The sequence below is a fragment of the Felis catus genome, chromosome B1, assembly GCF_018350175.1.
Source record: "Felis catus isolate Fca126 chromosome B1, F.catus_Fca126_mat1.0, whole genome shotgun sequence".
NCBI classification, from domain to species: Eukaryota; Metazoa; Chordata; class Mammalia; order Carnivora; family Felidae; genus Felis; species Felis catus.
The window spans coordinates 130776172-130800784 of record NC_058371.1 but is presented as its reverse complement, the minus strand read 5'-3'; the positions used below and the strand labels follow the sequence as shown (position 1 = coordinate 130800784).

The window sequence follows — 24613 nt, the reverse complement described above, 5'->3', positions numbered from 1 at the left end:
CAGTCAGTTAAGGGTCCGACTCTGCTCAGGTCATGATCTCGCGATTCTTGAGTTCAAGACCTGCATCAGGCCCTGTGCTGACAGCTCAGACCCTGGAGTCTCTTCAGATTCTGTGTCTCCCTCTCTCTCTCCCCCTCCCACTCTCTCTCTCTCTCTCTCTCTCTCAAAAATAAACATTAAAAAAATGAATTACTTCATGTGAGAGATTAATGATATTATGTTATGGTTCTACCTAGTTCCTAAAAGCTAGGTAGCTAATGGAATACTGGCCTCAAACAAAACAAACAAACAAAAAACCTACTGTGTTCCTTTTTTCTGAATGGATATGTATATATATATATATATATATATGCATATATATACACGTATGTGTGTATATATATATATATATATATAGTCCCTCAAAAGCAGACACTAAAAACTCACTGAAATGTAGTTACAATCAAACTTCCACCCATATGCATCTAAACTTCCCAAAATGTTTCACACAGAGGTATTTGAATGTGCTAAAATCTGGAGACTGTTTTTCAAAAATGAACATTGTGCTTAGTTGGGGAGTTTCAGCTAATTGGAAAGAAAAATCTCTAAGGGAGTACATTATATGTGAGGAAGAACTCAAACGTATGTCAAATTTTCCACTACTTTAACTACAAGGCAGACAGTATGTATTTAAGGATCACCTATCCTGTGCAAGACTGGTCCTGAAGAATTTAAAAGACGACAAAGCACAGGCCCTGGCCCCAGCTCACAGAGGAAGATCTGCTTACTCAACAGAAGAAAGGTGACAAAGGCTGAAACAGACAGAAGCTGAGTAAAGGGATTCAGCTGACTGAAATTTCTCTGTCTTAGAAAAATTCTGTCTAAGATGCAGACTCTTAAGAACTCATTTTCCACCCACTTACAGGATCTGTACAAGAAACTATAGAATGCTCTAGCATTAGATTTATCAGTGAGGTGTGACTATGAAATACTCTCAGGAATGCAGCCCAGGGCTGCAATAAGGGTGTTAATCAAAAAAGCTAGAGCAGTTTACCCTAGTTTCCATTTTATTTTTCTTGTTTCTAAATGGGATTGAATTAAAAGTCTAAATCTTAATAACTATGATTTCCATATCATGCCTGCTTTCATGCAGGCTTAAATATTGCTAATTATGAAAATATGTTGCCCTCAAGAATTTTGAGAAAAGTCTCCTAGCCTTGCATTATTTGGAGTATGCTAATCACAATGGTGACTAAACCTTCAGCTTGGGTAACACTTTTTAGTAAGACTCTAGGATCAAATGCCACACTGAAAAGACACAAGGCGTGCTGGGGTCAGTGCCCTCAGGCATCTTAGTTTCTTGGTCTCTGGGCTTCTATTGCTAGGCATTCACAGAGAGAATAATGGCAAGGCCATTGTAAGGGTGCTTTTCCCCCTGCCCCTCTTAAGCTCCTGTTTCTCTGCTTCTGAAAATAAGTGAATATTCGGAGACAGCCCGAAGAGAGGCCAGCAGAAGTTTCCACGTATCAGCATTTAGTATATACCCATGTGAAAAGGATATTAAGGTAAGAGCGACCAATGATTTTTTTTTCTAATCAACATGCTACTTGAAAGAAAATAAAATTAAGACACGGAAGTTTGCTATTGTTGCTTCTGAGATTACAGGTCTATTTTGAGTACTAGTAGTGTTAGCACTTTGTGTAACATACAATGAAAAAGAATTTTAAAGCACTTACTTCCTTTAAAATGTATGACACATCATAATCCAGTGGGAATGTGGGTAGAGAAACTCTTCTGGCAGAATTTAACAATATTTATGAAAATAGCCTTAAGAAAAGCATTATACTGAAAACTGTTGCAAGGTTATTATTTTTTGCTCTTGGCCCAGTCAATTGTTCACCTATTCTTCCAGTGGATTGACTGAATCATCTACTAAATCAACAGCATTTGCTTTGTGAAACTGTTACTTCTTTGGACACAGCATGTTGCTCCTTGAATTTTACACATATTCCAATTGTTCTGGGGTAGAAGCCACAGGGGAAGACAATCAGTGCGTTTGCAAATACGGCTGCTCTCTTTTGAAACCAGGATCTATGTTTGCTGTTTCCACCAGTTTCCTAATGTAAGAGAAGTTGACTTCTATTGTTAACAAAAATTAAGAATCTAAATGAATGCGTGAGATCAGGTTAACCTGGGGGAGAGGGTTTGTTTAGTTTAAGCGGTAGATGCAAAGGACCTGGATTCAAATGGCAGTCTGCCACTTTTCAGCAGCTATACGGTTTTTTTTTTTAATGTTTTATTTTAGTTTTGAGAGAGAGACAGAGCATGAGTGGGGGAGGGGCTGAGAGAGAGAGAGAAGAGAGAGAGAGAGAGAGAGAGAGGGACACACAGATTTCAAAGTAGGCTCTAGGCTCTGAGCTGTCAGCACAGAGCTTGACATGAGGTTCAAACTCAGGAACTGAGATCACAACCTGAGCCGAAGTCAGCGCCCCATTAAGAGCCCCATCAGCAACTATACCTTTGACAATCACTCGATTTCCTGGTAAAATGAGGATTGTGAGTCATATTGTCACAGGTTGTTAGAGAAATTAAATAAGATTAATATTGCTAACGTGCCACTTAATGCAATGCTTAGCACAGAATCAGTGCATAGTGAGCTAGCAAGTATTATAATTGTCAGGAGAAGGCAAATCAGTGCTAATCTGTCCTTCTTTTGGCCTCAGAAGGGAAAATCCAGAAACCGTTATTATCTGTCCAGTGAGAGTTTATAAAACAGGGTGGGCACACAGAAGGCTTTCTAGTGCTTAGAGTAACAATAAGGATTAAAGACATTCAAGGGTAGGTGGGTCGTGCCCAGGCTCTTGCCCAGGCAAGGGGAGAGGAAACTTAATGGAAATTAAGCATGGATTGGCAAAGTATAGCTCTGGTTTCTTGAGATAAAAAGATTCCAACTCTTACCAATGTGTTACTTTACCTTGTATAAAATGGTCTCATATGCGCTGAGCCATGTAATCATTGGAGGAAGAACACAGAGGTGATAACTGAAGCTTGGCAAGATAGAGAGACGGATCTAAAGCCATACCAGTGGTACATGACAGAGCAGGGATGAGAAAAAAAGATCTCAGGTTCAAGCCTGAAGCCATCTGCCACGCTTCCCTCTTTCTACAGTGTACTGCTTATGGTTCTAAAAGGAATAGTTAAAGAATTCAGAAGAAAGTGCTCAATGGAAATATGAGAAAAACTCTATGTTTATTAGGGTAGACGTACTCAGAATAGAGATTATTATCTATTGGGATTTGGAGGCAAAAGCACTGATAAAATTAAAGGGAAGGTTATTTCTTGGCTTTTTCAATGAAAATCTGGAGAATTTCTTTGCCCATATTCATCAGAATGTTTTGAGCAGATATTTTCCCTTTCTGCTTCTCTAATTTCACCAGTGATACACAGATTTGCATACAGTAAGAGAAGTACCAAACTATAACTGCCGATGGAGGTAATTTCTTAATTTTATTGGTGTGTTGTTAAATTTAAATTGACTTTAAATTCTAATCTGGCAAATGCATACTTAAATACATACTTAAATATTTAAAATACAAATTAAAATATCACCTGTAAATTTGAACCCAACACATTTATAACACATTTCTTAAATTCAGGAACTGCTTATTCTAAGGTATTAAAGGACTCCAAGGGAATGTGGCTGTTTCTAGTTCATGACATACAAAATCTCCAAAATTTGAGAATTAATGTTGAGTATACTTATGTTGCTAAAATGAGTTCTTCTGACTATAAAAGCAAGTGTTCTCATTTTGTGTGAATGATAATACACGAATAGATCATATGTCTTTTCTTTCCTTTTTTTTTTTTTTAAATGAAGGTCTGAGAAAGGAATAGTAATGAAAGGTGTTTTGTGTTCCTTAGAGTTGCCCAGGGTGAACGTAAGATGTCATTGTAATCAGTACTGTTACTACAGCTCTAGTAATGGTGTACCTAGCATTGATTCGTATGGCTACATACTTAATACTGTACATCTTCTTCAATCTATTGATGTATTGTTGCAAATTATATACTGAATCCACTTCCACAAGGCTACCTTTTGATTTATAATTTGGCTTGCGAGAAGTGAACAGTAATGATACAACTAATGAAGGAATGGGGTATAATAAGTTACACATCACAGTTACTGAGAATACTTCAGGTGAAAGTGAAGTGCCTGGTGAGCTATTTTTGTCCTGCTTATTGCACTTGTTTATGACATCTGGCCATTTCCTAAATTTATTACTGATGAGAGTTTGTCAGCAGCTGATATATCTCTAAATTTAAGCTATGTTTATTTAAATTTGGGTGTTATATTAACCATTTTCCTGTTGCTTAAGAAAAGTAATCCTCATCAAAAGATCACTTTCATATTTTGAGGACATCTAAATGTTACAATGACATTTAGTGGAAGGACCATACTTCTTTACTTCTATAAATTAGGGAAATATTATTGGCTTTTCATTTTCCTACCTTAAGTGTGTTTTTGTCATGGTAAAAAAAAAATAACAGTTGTTGAATTGCTTTTAAACTTGATATCATATTCTTGATATTGAACCATTTTTACCAATATTTTGGCCTAAGTGTAAATAGAGAGATAGATATAGATATAGATATAGATATAGATATAGATGATATAGATATACAGATATATAGATGTATGTAATTGCATATGTGTGTGTATATATATGTAAATATATTTGCTGTTGAAACAGTAGTTTAGCATTTTCCCCCATCAATAAAATTAGAAGAAATCTTCTAAGCTTTAAATTGAACTGGGTTTAGGTAGTTTAAAGAATATATTATAAAGACAGAGTTAAGTACAGAAAGACTACTGACTTGGTTTTAGAAAACCTAATTTTAGTCCTGATTCTAACAGGGAAGTTTTCTTAGTGTCCCACTGTATTCTTTTCCTCCCTATCATGTTCCAGGCATATTAAATTTTTGGTAAATATCAAGCCAATTTAAGTTGACTTTCTGCCCTTGATGATCATCTCTGCTCTACAGATGAATGGAAGAATTAGAGTTGTTGTACTTGGAAAAGGAAAATTGTATACTTGATTTAAGAAAGATCAGCTCACTGCTAGAAAGGGGCAAACATTCTTGATTTCAAGCTTATTAAATTCTTTTTCTCACACTTAAAAAATTAATGTGTAAATTATATACAATAAAATGCTCTGCTCTTAAGTGTTCAATGATTTTGACAATTGCATATACTCAATACCCACAACCCAAAGCAAAATGTAAATTATTTCCATTATCCCAGAACTATCTTTCATGTCCATTGTGATAAAGCCTCCTACTCCCATGGGGCATCTGCGTGGCTCAGTCAGTTAAGTACCGGACTTCGGCTCAGGTCGTTGTTCGGCTCAGATCTCGTTGTTCATGAATTTGAACCCCGTGTCAGGCTCTGTGCTGTCAGCTCTGAGCCTGGAGCCTGCTTCAGATTCTGTGTCTATCTCTTTCTCTGCCTCTTCCTCTCCCCTCCAAAATAAATAAACATTAAAAAAAAATCCTCCTACTCCCAGAAGAAACTACTTTCTGATTTCTACCCATAAATTAGCATTTCCAGTTCTTGGACTTCATATGCATAGAGAACTGTAGCACAGAAATTCTCTTCTGTTTCAAATCTTTTACTCAACATATTGGTTTTGATATTCATTCATGTTCTTACATATATCCACATTTTATTCTTTTTATTGCAGAATTGTATTTTATTGTATGGACATTTCACTCTTTATTTATATCTTCTTCTCTTAATGGACATTTGGGTTTTTTCCAGGTTGGGGGGTACTACTATAAATAAGGCTGTTCTAAATCCTCTTGTACAAGTCTTTTTGTGGACTTTTTTTTATGTTTATTCACTTTTGAGAGAGTGAGAGAGAGACCATGAGTAGAAGAGGGGCAGAGAGAGGGAGACACAGAATCTGAAGCAGGCTCCAGGCTCTGAGCTGTCAGCACAGAGCCTGTTGTGGAGCTTGAACTCACGTACCGTGAGATCATGACCTGAGCCATAGTTGGACACTTAACCTGAGCCACCCAGGCTCCCCCGTGGACATGTTTTATTTCTCTTGGGTAAATATGTCCGTGTAAAATTCTTTTGTCAAGGGTGAGATGCATGTACTTTCAACTTTATAATTGCCACGCAGTTCTCTAAAGTGGTGGTACCATTTTACATTTCTTCTTTTTTTTCTTAATGTGTATTCATTTTTGAGAGACAGACTGAATGTGAGTTAGGGAGGGGCAGAGAGAGAGGGAGCACAGAAACTGAAGCAGGTTCCAGTCTCTGAGCTGTCAGCACAGAGCCCAATGTGAGGCTCAAACTCACGGACTACAAGATCATGACCTAAGCTGAAGTTGGATGCTTAATAGACTGAGCCATCCAGGTGCCCCCATTTTATATTTCTATTGGAAATATATGAGAGCTTTGATTGCCTTACTCCCTTCCAGCACTTAGTGCTGTGAAGTGTTTTGTTTTATTTTGTTTTTAGTTCTTCTAATGGCCTAGAAATGTTATCTAATTATGGTTTTAATTACTTTGCTTTGCTCTGATAAATGAATATGCTGGATACCTTTTCATGTGTATGTTGGCCATTTGTATATCTTCCTTTGTTATGTGTCTTTGCAAAGGGCTTTTGCTTATTTATTAATTGGATCATTTGTCTTTTTATTATTGATTTATAGGAATTCATTTTATATTCTGGATGGATAAGTATCTAAATTCCTAATTTTTCTCCAATGTAGGACTTGCTATTCATTTTCTTAATTGTGTCCTTTGATCAGCTGAAGTTCTTAATTTTGAAGGGATTCAATGCACCTTTTATCATGGTGCATGCTTTCAGCGTCCCATCAAAGAAATCTTTTTTAAGATCATAAAGCTATTCTATGTTTGCTACTGGAAGGTTATGGTTTAGTTTTTATTTAGTATTTAGCCTATGATCCATCTTAAATTAATTTTAAGTTTAGAGTGCATTAGAGGTGAAGGTTGACTTTTAAAAATTACATATTTATTTGCTCCAGCATCTTTTGTTAATAAGATTTTTTTTATTATTACCATTGAATTGACAGTACTTTTGTTCAGAATCCGTGTGGGTTGATTTCTGGACTCACTCTTTTCTTTGAGTGTTCTATTTTTAGAGAAAACTCTCTTTCCCTTACATTTGGAACACCATTATTATACTCTTCTGACTACTGTAGATTAAATCTTAAAATCAGTGTGAACAATTTGATTTAATTCTTTTTAAAAATTGACCTTTTTAGATTCGTTATATTGTGAACTTGCCTAATTAGTAGGTTGTTATTATTGTTGTTTTTTTAGTTTTGAAGATTACATAGAGTTTCTATGTGCATAGTTACACCATCTCTGTATAATGGCATTTTACTTTTTCCTTTCCAATCACTCTGCTTGTTTCTTTTGTTTACCTGGTTGCAATGGTTAAGACTTCAAACACAATAGTGAGCAGAAGTTGTAAGAGCAAACATTTTTGATTGCTCTTTATATTAGGGACAAGCATTTAATCTTCCATGATTAATAAACATATTATCAGTACATTTTTTTGTGGATGCTTTTGTATTTCTAGTGTTCACAGGGGTTTTAATATAAACCAGTATTTGATTGTTTCCAGTGCTTTTGCTGTACCTATTTAGAAACGTACATACTTTTTAAACAATTAATTTATTTTCTTTTGTTTTTAGAATTACATTGCTTGATTTCCAAATGTAAACCAACCTTGAATTCTTAGAATAATCCCCTTGTGGTTATGATATATTAGCTTTTACATAGTGCTGTTTAGTTAGAGTATTTGTTTTCATTTCTGTGAAGGATAGTGGTCTGTGGTTTTATTTTTCTTGAAATATTTGGTTTTGTAATATTTGATATTCATGTTTTTCTGGCCTCATAAATTGAGCTGTGATATATTATTTTCTCTTCTTTTTTTTTTATCAAAGTTCATGAAGACTTGTGATATTTCTTCCTTAGATTTTTGATACAATTTTCAAGGAAAGCCATTTGGGCCTGGAGTTTTCTTTGTTGAAAAGTTTTCATTATGAGTGGGGCTTTTTAGATTTCTTTCTATGTCTCTTTCTATCACTTTTAGTAATTTTTTTTAAAAGAATACATCCATTTCATTTAAATTGTCAGTGGATTGGCATGCAGGTCTTCTGGAGACAAATTCTTTCAGGTTTTGCCTAAGGAAGATGTCTTTATTTCCCCTTTGCTATGAAAGATATTTTTACTAGATGTATAATTCTAAATTAACAGGTCAGTTTTTCTTTTGAATACTTTAAAAAAGTCATTTTATTGTCATCTTGCATTAACTGCAATGAAAAGTCAACATTAATTGTTCTAACCTTTTTGTAATACAATTGTTTTTTTTTTTAATTGTTGAATGCTTTCAATATTTTCTTTTTACTTTGGTGTTTCAGGATTTTACTGCAATATGCCCAGGCATAATTTCCTTCTTGGAGTTTTCTGAACTTCTTGAGTGTTTGGATTGATGTCATTTATCAATTTTGGAAAATTTTTGTCTATTATCTTTAAAAATTTCTCTTTGGTCCTAATCTTTCTCCTTTATTTTCATCTTTATTTACTCAGATTATATGTATGTCTACTGTATGAAGATGTCCCACAGACCTTAGACACTATTCCTTCCTGTTCTCTACACACTTACGTTTTTCGTGTTTCCATTTGATTTTTTTTACCTGACTTCAAATTAGCTGATTGTTTTGTTTTCTTTGATATTTCCACTGTGCTATTAAGCTTATCAAATGAGTTCTTTATTTCTGATATCATACTTTTTATATCTAGCGTTTCTATTTAATTTTTTAATAGCTTTTTTCTCTGCTGAAAGCTTTTTTGTGGTCAGATGGGTTGCCCACATTCTCTACTGTATTCTGTCATAGTTATGTTAAATTGTCTTTCTAATATACCTAATATCTCAGACTTTCCTGAATCTTTTACTGTTGCTGTTTTGCTTTTTTTTTTTAATGCTTATTTATTTATTTTGAAAGAGTGACTGAGAGAGCATTAGCAGGGGAGGGGGGAGGAAGAGAGAGAGAGAGAGAGAGAGAGAGAGAGAGAGAGAATCCTGACTCCATGGTCTCAGCATAGAGCCCGAGGAGGGGCTGAATCACACAAACTGTGAGATCCTGACCTGAGCTGAAATCAAGAGCCAACACTTAAATGTCTGAATCACCCAGGCTCCCCTGATGTTTTCTTTCTTGATGATGGTCACATTTTCTTATTCCTTCATTTGTCTCATAATTTTTTAAAAGCATTATGTGTAAAAGAGCTATAGTAGATAAACTTTGCCGCAGAGAGGGCATACCCTTACTCCTGTCAGACCTTGAGTGTGGGGGCTGAGTCACACCAATTTGTAGTTGAGCTGGGTCTAATATACACTAACATTGTTTCATCTCTTATTAGTTTTAAGTCAACACAGTCTTAAAATACTTCAACAGCATGATCAGGATTTTCCTTACAACTAAGTTTTCTGAGTACAGGCAAAACTCCAGAGAGCTCTTATCCTTTACACAGAAAAAGGCTCTCTGAACTTTGTGCAGCATAAGATCTAACATTAAAGTGCAACATTATGTGCTGCCTTGACATGTGAAACCCAGGAGGCTTAGATGGCCTAACCACAAGTTGCCTTCCACACTCTGCTCTGGTGGATAAGGTCCCTTAGTCAAACAGTCCTCCTTATCAAAGGGACCAGGCTCAGTTCCTCCTTGTCTCTAAGTCATGGGTTTCGATTCCCTGGCAGCCCGTAGAATTATTTAAACAAGCCAATTGCATCCTCCCATGGGAGCCAGGAGGCAGCCCACCCTCTCATTATTACAAAGCCTGCTTCATGTAGCCCCTGGTTGTTCACTCTGTTCCTACATGCTACCTCTGTGGGACCAGTGTGGTATGAGATGTCGCCCTCCCCAGTGTGAATATATGTATGAACCGCTGCCAGTCTCATTCATCCAGTGGCAAGTATCACATGTTCGGTATCTCCATAACCCTAGGGTGGGAATTCTCCCTCATCAGTGGGGTGAAGAGGAAGATTAAAACACTAGGGAAGACCTCCAAAATCACAGTAAGAAATCATTTCTTAAAAATTTCTGGTGAGTTCTCTTATTTTTCCAGACCTATCTGTGAATTTCTACACCAATTTCTTCAAACTTTTCCTTATCTCCAGCCTTCGGGGGACCATTGAAGTGTACTCAGTGAAGACCTGGCATGACTCAAAGCCATTATGTCTTTAAGTTCTCTTGCCCTTTCCCCAGCCTTTGGACGGTTATCACAGTGAGTGGAGCTCTCTTGATAATGAAATTTCTGGCTTCCCTATTGGCCTTTTCTGACACCCAGGGGGAGAATGGGGGCTGACACCTTGCTACAACTTTGTGAGGGTGGAAGTCTAAGGCTCTCCATTCAGCCTTTGCTGGCAAGTGTGGGGATAGTATCCATTTTTTTTCTGTAGTGGTTGGTGGGAATAGTGAAGTTTTTGTCTAAATAGATTCCTGTCTTTCTAAGCTGACCATTTTTCAGTTCTTTTGGCCTTTCTCGCAACTTTTGTTGTTTGTGCCATTGCTGTTTCTAGTTTGCTAAATTCTCCAGCACCGAAAGATGAGAAAAAAAGAAACTCCATAGAACTCAATCCTGTGTTCTTCCTTGGGTCCTCCTAGCCAGTCTGCCTTTTTTCTCCACCTTTCAGAGTCTTCTTATATTTGTTTTACATATAGTGCCCTGGATTTTAATATGTACTTGGCGGGAGGAATAAGGGAAAATTGTATGCATTCCATATTTCCTGGAGAAGTCACTCAATAGCCAGACATAAATTGGGAAGTGACATATTATTATTTCCAAAATTTTCAAAAGAAATTGGTCTTAAAGAATTTTAAAATTATCTCTTTCATTTGAAGTGTACTGTTTTATTTAAATGGGAAATATAAATTACACACTAGGATGATTTTCCAAACTATCAATATACATTCACTAATAAGGGATATTTTGTCTTATCAATGTGTTCTTAATGTTCTTAATTTTAAAATTAAAAATTTAACATTAAGACAAGCTATGTTGTATTTTTGTTTCCTGAGAAACTAATATGCTTCTCTCACTTAATATTAAGAATTACATAATTCACTATACTTCCATATTCTCTTTCCTACCAGCCCACTAAGACCTAAATTTTGTTCTTAATTTTAATTTGTTTGATACCTTGGTTTTTTTCTCTGGCAATCCTACTGCTTCATGATCCTTATTACATAGCTGTTAGTCTTTGCTTTGATTATGGCTTCAAAATAAACTATCTAAAATGTATTTTGAAAACAGGTGAGTTTAAAACAGTGGGCTTCCTAAAATTTATTTAGGAAAGATTTACAAGAGACAATCTGGTTGAAGGGATGGATATTCTAGGAGACTTCTGAAGCTGTATTCAGTAAGTATATTATGTTTATTTAGATTGTGTGTGTGTGTGTGTGTGTGTGTGTGTGTGTGTATGGCTATGAGTTGGAATATACTCACTACATTCACAGTTTCAACCACTCATTTGTTTATTCAACAAATATTTATTGAATGCTCACCAAACACTGTTCTGGATGCTGAGGATATAGTAGTCTTCTGCTGTCCTGGAGGTTCCATTTAACAAATGAAAGAAAATTATTATTGGGCTGTCAAAAACAAGACACTGTCATCCCTTACAATACTGTATAGAAATTGAAGAAGGCACCCAACCAAAGAGGAAAAAAAATCAGAAAAGATTACACTAAAAGCAAACTTATAAAATACAGATCTTCCCCTCTAATTCCATAAATTCAAACTAATAGAAATCATTAAATTATTAGTGTGCCTCAACGTATGTTTTAGCTGTGAGATAAAGCAACAAGTAAGGAAGTTAAAAACCACTGAAAAAAATGAATTTAAGACAATATGACAATTCTTTTCCTTAAATTTCTGTGAATTTAGAAGTTATCAATTCTTTTTGGGAGTGTATTATTAGATGGTGGAAAGAATCAGAATAAGATATAAAGATCTGTTCTGTCAATTAACAGAGTGTTACCCCTTGAAATTATTTAACTTCTTTGAACTTAATTTTTTATCAGCAAAATGAGGGTAGAATACTTACCTGGGAGAATTAAATAATATGCCAAATTTAACTGTTTGCTTTATCAAAATCTCACATAAATCTATTTTTCTCCTTCCCCTAGCCCTATTACTGTATGGTTATAATTCCCTTTGTCTATATATACATTCAACAGTTTTCCAATACTTTCAAGCAACATAAAATTGAAAAATGCTTAGAACTTTGTTTTCTGTAATTATTTTTTGACAGTGACAATTTATGGAGGAGGGTGATAATGAAATATTATTTTAAATGTTTTAAACTATTTTTAAAAATAAGAATTTCTCGTGTTAAGAGGAAATAAAGAAGCTGCTAAGAAATCCTACTAATCTAGTGGAAGTTATTCTACACAGATAATACTTTCACAGTCATAAATGTGGCTTTAAATAATAGATAGTACCATCTATAAACAATGAAATCCTTAATCTAAGATTCTCTTTTAACTCACTTATATGTTTATTTCAACTTATTAATCTTTTTTTCTAGTGATTAGAAAATTGATTCATGCATATTATAAGGGAAAAATACAATGAATCCATTATCTCATTACCTAGAGAGAACTCATTTTGCGATATGTAATTCAATCCTATGTTTATGATACAATGAAAAATGACATAAAAACCTCCTGATAGCACATAATATGATGAGTTTCTTAGTTTCTTTCTTATAAAACTACTTAAAGTGAATAAATGGTAATAGGGTAAACCATAATATAAACAATCTAGTGGGCAATGAAGGGTGTAGCCCAATGATGGGTATATAAAACTCTGATGGTATAGTTTAATCCACAGATAGTATTTCAAGTAACTAGAAGAATGGATGGAGTAGCCTTTAGGCAGCAATCACAGGAATATTATTTTTCTTAATTGTTATTTGATAAGTATTAACAAGTCTTAGAAAGCAAAATTTGAGGTTAGGCCTCTGACAGTTTCTGGAGTACAGATATTTTATGTCTCCAATTAAGGGATGATCCATACATCTAAAACCTTCAAATGAGCTTGGGATTCTCTGGGGGGGTTACATCAAAAGATGCCTTGGTGAACTGATAATGAGATACAGAACCTTTAGCTTTTTGATCACAAGGTCATTTGTAAGCTAGGATGGGGGTAACCAAAAGTCGTTATTGGTCAATACCTTACAAGAGCAAAATGAATTGCTTAGCTCAGTTCAGTTTTTATTACCATTTGAGAGCTATTTGTTACCAGTTATAGATCCAGTGAGTGACCCTTTACCACTAAAGTTCACTTGTCCTGAACAGGATCAAGATGTTTTTCACAAACCATAGAAAGAAACTAATCTATGTGTGCCATTATTCTGGTTGTTTCTTATACTTTCAGGAAAGTCTGTTCATCTACTTTTACTAAATCTAAGAAAATGGATTTAAAATTTTACACTATAAGAAAAATTTTACTTGGGCTTTTCAGAATTACTAGTCTGCTCTAAGCCCCAGGTCGTTTGTATATTTTACAGATAAAGATGCTGTAATGTCTTTTTCTTTAGTACTGAAAACCATGTTTGTGTTGTGAAAATTATGCAGTTTCATTGCTCTGTTTAGTGACGAATTGCTGTCTGGATTGTCTGTGCTGCACCTATTTTCTCTTTTACTAATGCAAGCCTTGTGGGATTATTCTGTGGTATATCTAAGAAACAGATGCTTTGTACTTCATATCAAAGTTAATTAGAGTTGATACTGATTACTATGTGTCTTAGTTTAAATAATCTCATATTATATATCTCTAATATGTTAATATACTTGCAGAAGTGAGTGACAAAAATTAAGGGGAAAAAAAGTATTAAGGCCAAGTAGGTAGTAGTTCAGAGCAAAATTAGACCTTCTTTCAAATCCTGGTGTTCTGTATCCAGGATTTGGGACAGTAGTGCGCATCTACAATAGTACATAACCCAACAGGCACAAGGTTTCTGGTTATCCAATTCTGAAAGAAAAATAATTCTATGGCTGAATATTTAGCAAGAACATAATGCCTGGCACAAAAATTGGCAGAAAGATTAATTACACATATATCTGGCCTTCAGATAATAGAATAAACCATAAGCAAATAGAGAGCCAAGAATATTCTTGCTTTATAATCTCAGCACCTAAGAGAGCACCTTGCTGTGAAGCTGACTGAAGGTTTGGGTAATTACTGAAAGAATGAATGAATGGATGAACTGTTATATTATTTATATGTCCAATGGGTCTGCTGTGGAACTTTTTTTACAGATGAGAGAGCTTAACTGAAGCCTGAGAATCAGAGATTTACTGTAGTAATGAAATCATAAATCCCATGAAGCATTTCTACTAGGAAAACAGCCATACTAAATTAGACCAATTTAATTCTCTATTACCTGAAGCAAATATATTTTTGCACCACAAAGTAAAAAAAAAAAAAACATTATATATGATCCCATTGTAATTTATTTTTGTGTGACTTCACTGTTTTTTCATCCATTATTATCCAAAATTTTGATCATTCATTCCAGTAACTGGTTCTGGTAGAAGTTTTGAGAGCAAAGTTTAAAGTGAGTTCCTTGTATATCTGTATAATTCAATAATTTATACTTTTCTTTTTTGTTATTACTTATCCTCAAGAGTGACTTCAAGTAATGCTTTGGCTGAAGCATATTTATAAGAATAGGGGTATTTATATTATTTTTTTTCATAATTCAGCCTCTGATGTGTAAAAGGGCAGAGACCCTGTTAGTGAGTTTGTGTTTGTGTATGTGCATGGATATAAGCACTTGAACAAAATGTGATTCTCTGGATGGGGCACAGTGGAAAAGAAGTGTCACAATTTTTTTTCTCAATGTCCTTGTGTAGTAGAACAAAATGTTAAGTTCCTTGATTCAGCCTCTCCAAACAAAATTCCATGCTGCCCATCATCATTGTAAAATTCCTCTTCAGTATCAGCAACAGACGAAACATGAGTGGACCTAGGAAAGGAAATTTACTTCATGTTTTTCTCATGGGTTTTCCTGATAATAATTGCCTGTGTTTTCCCATTTACCCTTAGCTTCGTCAGCCACCCTTCACCACCTCCATAGACACATCCTACAGAGATCACGGATCACACAAAATCTACAGAAACAGGAAATCAAACTTCCTGAGTCCACTACAAAACACAGAAACCTATTTCCTCTACATATCTCAAATTGGCAAAGCTCTGAAAGTGGATTCAGTGTGGAGCGGCTGTCGAAAAGACTAGAAGGACTGTGTCTCCTAATTTCACCTGAGCTTTCTTCCTTCAGACTACTGAGATGAAGGGAGCAGGGCTATTTGTCCTGCTTTCGAGTTTATGGATTGGGGGCTTTGGTCTTACCAACACCACGTATACTTGGACTCCATCAGAGGATGCAAGCTCCCAGGAGAATATGGCCTCTGCTACAATTCCTCTAAATAAAGTGCTGCCAATCTCTCAGATCACGTCTGCTGAGATAGCCACAATTCCTGAGACAAGAACCTCTGAAGACAGTCTTCTAAAATCAACAGTGCCTCCCTCAGAGACAGGCACACCTCCTGAGGGTGTAAGAAACCAAACTCTCACACCCACAGGGAAGACAGAAGGGGTGCTGAAGTTACAGACACTTGCCCTCCCAACCAAACCTAGCCTCAAGTTCAGTCCAAGAGCAGAGTCAGTGGTCCTTTCCAACTCTACACTGAAATTTCTTCAGAGCTTTGCCAGAAAGTCGAACCAACAGGCAATCTCTCCCGACTCGGTTGCAGGCGGTGTGGGAAATCGATCCCCACGGGAAACGTACCTCAGCAGAGGTGACAGCAGTGGAAGCCAGAAAACCAACAATCAAAAATCAAGCTTTGAAACAACTAGAGGAAAGTAAGAAACATTTTCTTTTTTTTCTTCTCCCTAACTATAAAGTCCACTGTCTCACTGTCAGAAAATGTTTTCATGGTCAAGATAAAATTCAATCACATTCCAATTAGATAAGGTAAATCAAGCATTACTTTATGTAATGGAGAAAAGATGAACAAAAAAATGCAGCAATTTTGTTTTAATTGAAGTGGTCAAAGTCACTTATAAAGGGGCTTTTACTGGAGTTATTCACTAACAGTGTAACTCCAGTGACTGTTAATTGTTATTGTTAATTCAACTCAAGGGTATGCTGGTGGTGCTCAGAACTACACCCATCACATGAAAGCAAAAAGAACAATACAGTTGGGATGTGAACAGAACAGAACTTCATCCCATGGATTTTCCAGTGAAAATAATCTTAAATTATTCCTAGAGAAAAGTATCCACTGTACTTAGAGATTCTACAGCTCAGGGTCCTAGAAAGCCTGAGGCTTTCTTTTGCTAATCCTTTCAATCAAGTTCAAACCTTCTTACTCCTTATGTTATGTAATTGATAATGGTAGTAGAGTAAAGAAAACAGTTCCATCCCTTATGGACACAATGCTGATGCAAAGAAGCCTTGATAATGTCTTCCATATTTTCATTTGATCAGCAAATAATAATAGCAAACACTTTATGACATTTGTTCCTACTGTACTGCTCTGAGTGAATACACACACACACACACACACACACACACACACACAGATATACATATATCCTATCATTGAATCACTACCATAACTCCATGAAGAAGATTCTGTTATTTTTTTCTTTCCAGAGAAGTTAAATAATTTAACCAAGGTCACCTAAAAGTAAATCTTAGGGCAAAGATTCAAACCCTGGTTGGGTGGCTGCAGCGACATGGCCGTCTACCCCTACATGATACTTCTTCAGCCAGTGCAGTCTGTTCTCCTAAGTGGGTAAATGAGAGTGACCAGTTTATATCCATGCCTATGAGCATTTAGAGGCTATCCTTTGCTTCCAGAATAAAGCCCAGATCCTTACTCAGTTGGTCATATAATGCCATCCTTGATCTGGCTTCTGCCTACCTCCCCAGCCTCATCTTCTGTGACTTCCTGGCCAGTAAAATTTGTAGCTCTTGGGTCCACAATATGCTGTTTCCTAAACCTGTCTTTGTTCCCTGATTGTCCCTTTGGATAACATCTTCTTCTTTTCTCACCATCTATTTCCTTTACCTCCAATAGTAATAGCCCTCTCAGGGCTTCTCAGGAAGCCCTCTCAGGCTGGTAGGTGGCCCTTCTAACTTTGAGAGAGCTCTCCTTGAATTCTTCTATCACTGCACTTATAATAGTATATTACAATTAGAGTGAACTTTGCAATCTCCTTTCTTACAGAGATGTATTTTGAGTGCTGGCAAAGTCTCTGACTTATAATAGGTACACAATAAATATTTAACAAACTGAATGTAAAATTTATAGATTAATATGTGAATATAAAGAAGAATCTTTCCCAAAGACATATTCTTATTTCTCTATGATGAAATCTGGCTGATTCATTTTAGGTTTTTGTTGTTATTGTGTTTGGGTTTTTTGTTTGTTTGTTTGTTTGTTTGTTTGTTTGTTTTTTCCTTACTGCTCTTGCAATTTTATAGTGATTCTAAGTAAAAGGAATATCACCTCTTTCTACAGGATTTTTCTGGCATATTTTTGTCTCATTTTGTACTTCCTCTTGTCCTAGTGCTGTAGAAACTCCTGGGTACACCAAAGCTGTGGTTTCCTATCTGGCAGAGTGGTTGTTGGTCAGTGACCAAGCACTTTGAAATAGGCAGGATAAAAAGAAGAAATTAGAATTAACATATTTGTGCATTGAGCAAATATTTGCTGAGAATGTAAACTGTACTCAGCAGTGTGCTTGTGCTGAGGGTAAAATAGTGAATGAAACCTCCCACCTGTTTTGCCCCCACGGAGTCTCCAGTTCAGTGGGAAGGACATGGGGAGGTAAAACAGTGAATCACAAATGCTGATGGAGAATCCAAATGGTGATAAACATTCTAAATGAAGCCTTTGAGAATATGTAACAGAGTGAATGGACTACTCTGAAGGCCAGTAAGCCATCCCTGAAAGGAGGATATTAGGTGAAATTGAAATGAGGTATTGATAGACATCGATTGCCTACTTACCATCTCCCACAATCCCAACTCCTGCACACACGTGCATGAATCTTCACCATCTCAGTAAATGCTTTGTTCCATAACTAGAAACCCTTGATACCTCCTTGACATCTTTCTTTCCCTCCTAGCTTTTATCTAACCTATCACAAAGTCTTCCTAGTACTCCCTCCAGTATATCCTAAATCCCTCTCTACCTTTACTACACCATCCTTTGCTAGCAACCATTATCTACCCCCAGACTGCTACCTTGTCCACATGTTACCTCTCTCACCTCCTGTAATCCTTGTCCCACACAAGTGAGGGATCCTATAGCTTTTTAAAAAATAAATTTGATTTGGGGCACCTGGGTGGCGCAGTCGGTTAAGCGTCCAACTTCAGCCAGGTCACGATCTCGCGGTCCGTGAGTTCGAGCCCCGCATCAGGCTCTGGGCTGATGGCTCGGAGCCTGGAGCCTGTTTCCGATTCTGTGTCTCCCTCTCTCTCTGCCCCTCCCCCGTTCATGCTCTGTCTCTCTCTGTCCCAAAAATAAATAAAAAACGTTGGGAAAAAAAATTTTAAAAATAAATAAATAAATAAATAAATAAATAAATAAATTTGACTAAATAAAATGTTAAAAAAAAGGGGGGGGGGGGCGCCTGGGTGGCTCAGTGGTTAAGTGTCCGACTTCAGCTCAGGTCAGGATCTCGCGGTCGGTGAGTTCGAGCCCTGCGTCGGTCTCTAGGCTGATGGCTCAGAGCCTGGAGCCTGCTTCTGATTCTGTGTCTCCCTCTCTCTCTGCCCCTTCCCCGTTCATGCTCTGTCTCTCTCTGTCTCAAAAATAAATAAAACGTTAAAATAAATAAATAAATAAATAAATAAATAAATAAATAAATAAATTTGAAATGTCATTGTGTATATTTAAGGTGTTTAAACTTTTAAATTGGGTTAATGCCTTTGATTTTATGTAAGACTTCATCTTTTTGACACATTATTTTACATAGTAATAAGAAAGAATAGTATGACATTATTTCTTAGAATGTTTAGGTTTATTTATCATATATATATGTCATATATATATGTAACATATATATGTCCTATATATATATATATATATTTTTTTTTTGCATACTGAAAATGAAAATGTAAGTGAAATTGGTTAAGGTATTTCCAAGGCAATGGCAAAAAACACTGTCTTACAATAGTGACTGAATGATACCATTGCTTTTATTTTATTTTATTTTATTATTTTATTGTTTTTTTATTTTAGAGAGGGGGCAGAAGGAAAGAGAGGGAGAGAGAGAATCTTAAGTAGGCCCCATATGCTCAGTGTAGAGCCTGATGAGTGGCTTAATCCCATGACCCTGGGATCATGACCTGAGCTGAAACCAAGAGCTGGATGCTCAACTGACTGAGCCACCCAGGTGCCCCATGACTTTAAAATATGTTCTTGATTTCAGAGATACTGTCTTAAAATCTGTGATATTTAGCATTTTGCTCACATGCTGAAAATTACTCAGTAGCTTTCCATTCCATTTAGAATAAACTCCTAAATCCTCACCATGGCCCACAAGGTCTTGCTTGATACTCCCCCTATCTCTATGATCTCATCTTTCAGCACACTCCAAATTCATTCAACATCATTTCTTCCAGTCACATTGGCCTTCTGTGTGTGGGTACTGAACTTCTCAAGTCAATTTGCATCTCAAGGAAACTTCCTGTTTGCTTGTGCTAGAATGCTCTCCTTTCAGTATAGAAAGATTTTTTTTCCTCCTGCAACTTCATCTTTAATGTCCCTCCTCAATGAGAACTCTGATTATCTGGTATAAATTTACCATCCTTATTTTTTCACCCTTATTTTTTTTCATGGCATTTACCTGAAATGACTTGGTTAATTTCTGTAGGCAGTTATGTATTCTCTATCTTTTCATAAAAGAACATACATCCCATGAAAATAGAAACTTTGCCTTTCTTATTTACTATTGTATTTACTGCCCACAACAGTGCCAGGCACCTAGAAAGAGAGCTCAACAAAACTCTGTGCAATAGCTAATTATTGAATGGATTTTGAGTTAAGGGCAGGGATTAAGACTAGAGATATAAATCTGGAAAATATAGAAATATGGACACTTGACTGAGGAGAGTTTTTTTGTTTTTGTTTGTTTGCTTTTGGGTGTTTTTGTTTGTTTTATTGAAAGGGAGGAGAGAATAAAGCAGAAACCAGGGCTAGTCAGAGAGTTTTCTACATTTTTTGTTTGTTATTTTATCTTATTTTGTATACATAATGGTCATAAATATGGTAAAATGTTAATGAAAGGTGGCATACAGGGAAAAAAAGTTGAATACTGAACAAGAGGAACGTTTTATTTGCTGAGTTTAATGACGTGTCTTTTAGAACTTTATTCTTTTTATATAAGCTATGTAATTTGCTCGATGTACAAATAGGTAGCTTACTTTAAATGAATTATGATTTCTAATATAATGTCTAAAATGGTAAGTTCTACAAATCTTTCTCTAGACCACTTGTAAATAAAAATTTTAAACACCACACTTTAAAAAGTGATGTTTAAAATTACAAAAACTAACCATTAAATTAATTCTATCATAATATGCATCTTTCTGCTTATTTCTTTGAATTACGAGTAGGTTCTGGATATGAAAAGTCTGATCAATTAAATTTGTATGTTGTCTCAGTTCATTGAGACTGCTATACCAAAATAACACAGACTGGGTGGTTTATAAACAACAGAAATTTACTTCTCATAGTTCTGAAAACTGGGCGTCTGAGATCAGGTTGCCAGCACGAGCAAGTGAGAGCCCTTTTCTGGGTTTCCAGATTTCGATTTTGGGCCTCTTTAATAAGGGCAATAATCCCATCAAGAGGACACTGTCATCGCCCAATGGCCCCAGTCCTAATATTATCATATTGGGCATTTGGATTTCAACATATAAATTTGAGGGAGACGCAAACATTCAATCTATGTCGTGTGAATTTTGCAAACTTATTATGCAACCTAACAGCATCCAAAGGAAATTATTCTCACAAGCTGTAAAATTCTCAAGAGAAACACACCATATGTTAAAGAATATTTTTTAAAGTTCCTTGGGAAATTAATGCATCTCCTAGATTACTGCCAGTGAAAACTGATACTCAATATATTCTTTGTCTTAATTTTTTCTAATTAATCATCTCCTTTTTATCATTTCTTTGATATTTTCCTCACTAAATTACTACTGAATATATAAATACATATCGAATTATACATGCTGGAATTTAACAACTGCTTATATAGTCTAGGTGATTAAATGAGAAATTTTTGTATTTTCACACATTTTAGTTTTTTCAGTATGAAAATATTATTTTAAACATTATTTAAGAGGAAATGCTACAAGAGTCCATTTACAAAAGCAACTGGATTAAGTATGGAATAAAGCATCATAGCTTCTGTTTGCCTGCCTTTTCTGAGGCCTTCTGGTGTGCACACTGGGAGAGCCTGACACCTACTGGAATACAAACAGCTGACAATGTCCCTGAATGGCCTGAAGTCGCAGTGTGGGGAAAAGAAACAAAAAATAAAATAAAATGAGACAAAATAAAACAAATTTATGAAAAAAGGTTATATTTAAGTACTTTTAAGAATTGTTACTTATATATGTATATATGTTGTACATTTCTAATTCAATGTATCTCTTAAAAATTTACTATCATTAGCTTTCAAAGTTAAAAAGTAGGTTGGATCAAAAAGCAAACTCCATATACAGTCCCTGGAATGGGGACATATTCAGTTCATTCTCCTACAATTTTACACTGAAAATATTGTATATATACAATAATTTGTGACGCCGAGACCCTGTACCATAATCTATCATCAAAAACTCAATTATATTTATCGTAATGTGTCCACTGTGGAAGGCAAACTGATGATGCCTGACAAAAGGCTCTAATTGCAAACATTGGCATATAAAGAAAAGTTTCTTTTGGGGCGCCTGGGTGGCTCAGTCGGTTGGGCGGCCGACTTCGGCTCAGGTCATGATCTCATGGTCCGTGAGTTCAAGCCCCGCATTGGGCTCTGTGCTGACGGCTCAGAGCCTGGAGCCTGCTTCGGATTCTGTGTCTCCCTCTCTCTCTGGCCCTCCCCCATTCATGCTCTGTCTCTCTCTGTCTCAAAAATAAATAAACGTTAAAAAAAAATTAAAAAAAAAGAAAAGTTTCTTTTTAAAACCTAAATTAACCAGAAAATTAAAGTATCAGAATATCAGAAATTCCCCATGATCTGAGCTTTGTATGATTGCCTTTCAAAATTTGTTTTACATGATATTTTAATAAAACTAATACTTCTATCCAAGTTTAAATATTATGTAGAATTTTGAAAAAGATGGACTATATAAAGGTACTTCCACTAAAATAAAATGAATCACAAACATAAATTTTGTTTGTTTGAAAATAAGTTATTTTCTTAAGGAGATTAGTATCTAGATGAACTTACCTTTGGACTAATAGCCAAAACTAAATACAAAAGTTTAATGATTTATTCGTGTGTGTTTTACATATAAAGAATCTTTTTACTAAATCTAAATACTTACCTTCAATTTCTATTATTTCTTCTTTCATATTGTGTACATTTCCTTTGGAGAACTTTCTCATTGATGACTGGTGTTCTCATGTAAATTCTAGCCTCTCATATTAATAATCTCATAATGGTGTTCTTGTTATAGTTCAATTAAAAAAAATAAAGACTTAATAACATTTGGGAAGTATTTATGTTATAATTTTTAAGACTGTAGAAACATTTTGAACAGATATATATCTATATATATATCTATATATCAGTATATATAGATATATAATCTGCTAATAGATATCAGTATATATAGATACATAATCTAAGAGCTAAGCTTCATCATATGAAATGGATATAAATAATGATGATAATGTTCTGTAATGGCTTTCTGGAAATTATTTTGACCCGGTATACATACGTAATTATATATACAGATATATACATATACATATATATACATATACATATATATATAATTGTGACTAACATAAATTTATCAGGTCATTAAAGAAGTGAAAAAGGAGTCATGTCTCTCTATACAAGGCAAAATTGGAAGATATATAAATATACAAATAGATATACAGATATCTATTCCCTTCATAAAAAAATCCTACTAACTCTCTGACTCATTTAATCAGCAGCAGCAGCAAGGGTTAATTCATTTGGTCTCACAACCATCTTGTAAGATAGGTAATATTATTATACTTATTGTATATATGAAGAAGCCACATTTCATGAACAAGGTAATGGCTAATAGTTGTAGAGTCAAAATGTATAAGGAGGCAGTCTGGCTTCAGCATAAGTCAACAATTACATAACATGCCTCTCTATTCAGGAAAAGTTTTTCCTTATTATTTTGTTTCATTATGTAGGTATCCCAGCCCCTGCTCTTCCCCTTCCACTTCCTTCAGGGAAAACACAGAAACAAAACTCTGGACACAGAAATGCAATCTCTTTCAGGACACCTGGGTGGCTTAGTCAATTAAGCGTCTGACTCTGGAATTTGGTCAGGCCATGATCCTGCTGTTTGTGGGGTCGAGCCCAGCATCTGGCTCCATACTGACAGCACGAAGAGCCTGCTTGGGACTCTGCCCTCTCTCTCTCTGCCCACCCCCCTCTCTCTAAAAATAGTACATAAACTTAAAAAAAAAAAAAGGAAATTCAATATTCTCTTCCTTTGCCTGCATTTGTGGAGTAAAAGAGAATGAAAATCTGTTCAGGAGGCCACCCTTCATCGTCAGAAATGACCATCCAAATCTGACTTACAGAGGTGGGAAAAGCATGTGTTTATGATGGCTGTGAAGCTGAGAGAAATGCTTTCTTTCCCTTCTCTTCCCTTTTCATCCATTCATATTGTAGCATGTGACAGAATCCCCTTCCTTTTTAAGGCTGAATAATATTCCATTGTAGATAGACAGATGATAGATAGATACATATATACCACATTTTGTTTTTCCATTCATCTGTCTGTAGGCCCTTTGATTGTTTCTACCTTTTGGCTATTGTTATTCATGATATTTTAACGATGTTCTTAAATTAGGATAGTGCGCTAGGGAGAACATTTCCCCTGACTAGTGGTCTTATCTGAAATCTGTCTTCTTCTTACAAACTTAGAAACACATATTTATCCTCTGGAACTTAGTAATTAGACTATTGAACTAAATAAGGCTTTATTTGATATTTTCCTCCCTAATTATTGACACCAAAAATTTTAGGCTTGTTAGGATATATTCTTGCCTTTAAAATAAATTCATTTTTACTAATTTATATGACAGAAAGAGATAGAAAGAGAAGGCGTTGACCACATATGTTATTGAGTGGAGAAATGAGCAGGTTGGATTTACAAAAGTAGCAAATACTTGCCATTAAAAACATATGACTACTTTTGATATATTTAGAATATGTCTATCTCACTTATCACTGAATTTGGTGGGGATTTAATTGTTATGTATTTGAGGGGTTTAGTGTTGTTCA

The 24613-nt window shown here is 35.4% G+C and overlaps 1 protein-coding gene across 2 annotated transcripts in view; it reads left to right on the top strand.

Annotated features, from left to right (window-relative positions):
• Nucleotides 1–9934: 9934 nt before the first annotated feature.
• The window catches only part of MMRN1 (multimerin 1), a 70289-nt gene continuing 55610 nt past the window's right edge, over nt 9935–24613 (top strand). The window contains exons 1-3 of one of the 2 annotated variants that reach the window (XM_045056097.1): nt 10286–10303; nt 11333–11438; nt 15134–15952. In XM_045056097.1, the coding sequence (XP_044912032.1) occupies nt 15378–15952 (575 nt within the window). In that variant the 5' untranslated portion in view covers nt 10286–10303; nt 11333–11438; nt 15134–15377. Of the gene's footprint in view, nt 10123–10285; nt 10304–11332; nt 11439–15133; nt 15953–24613 lie in introns of those variants that run through there. The other variant, XM_006930965.5, reaches the window with a different exon arrangement.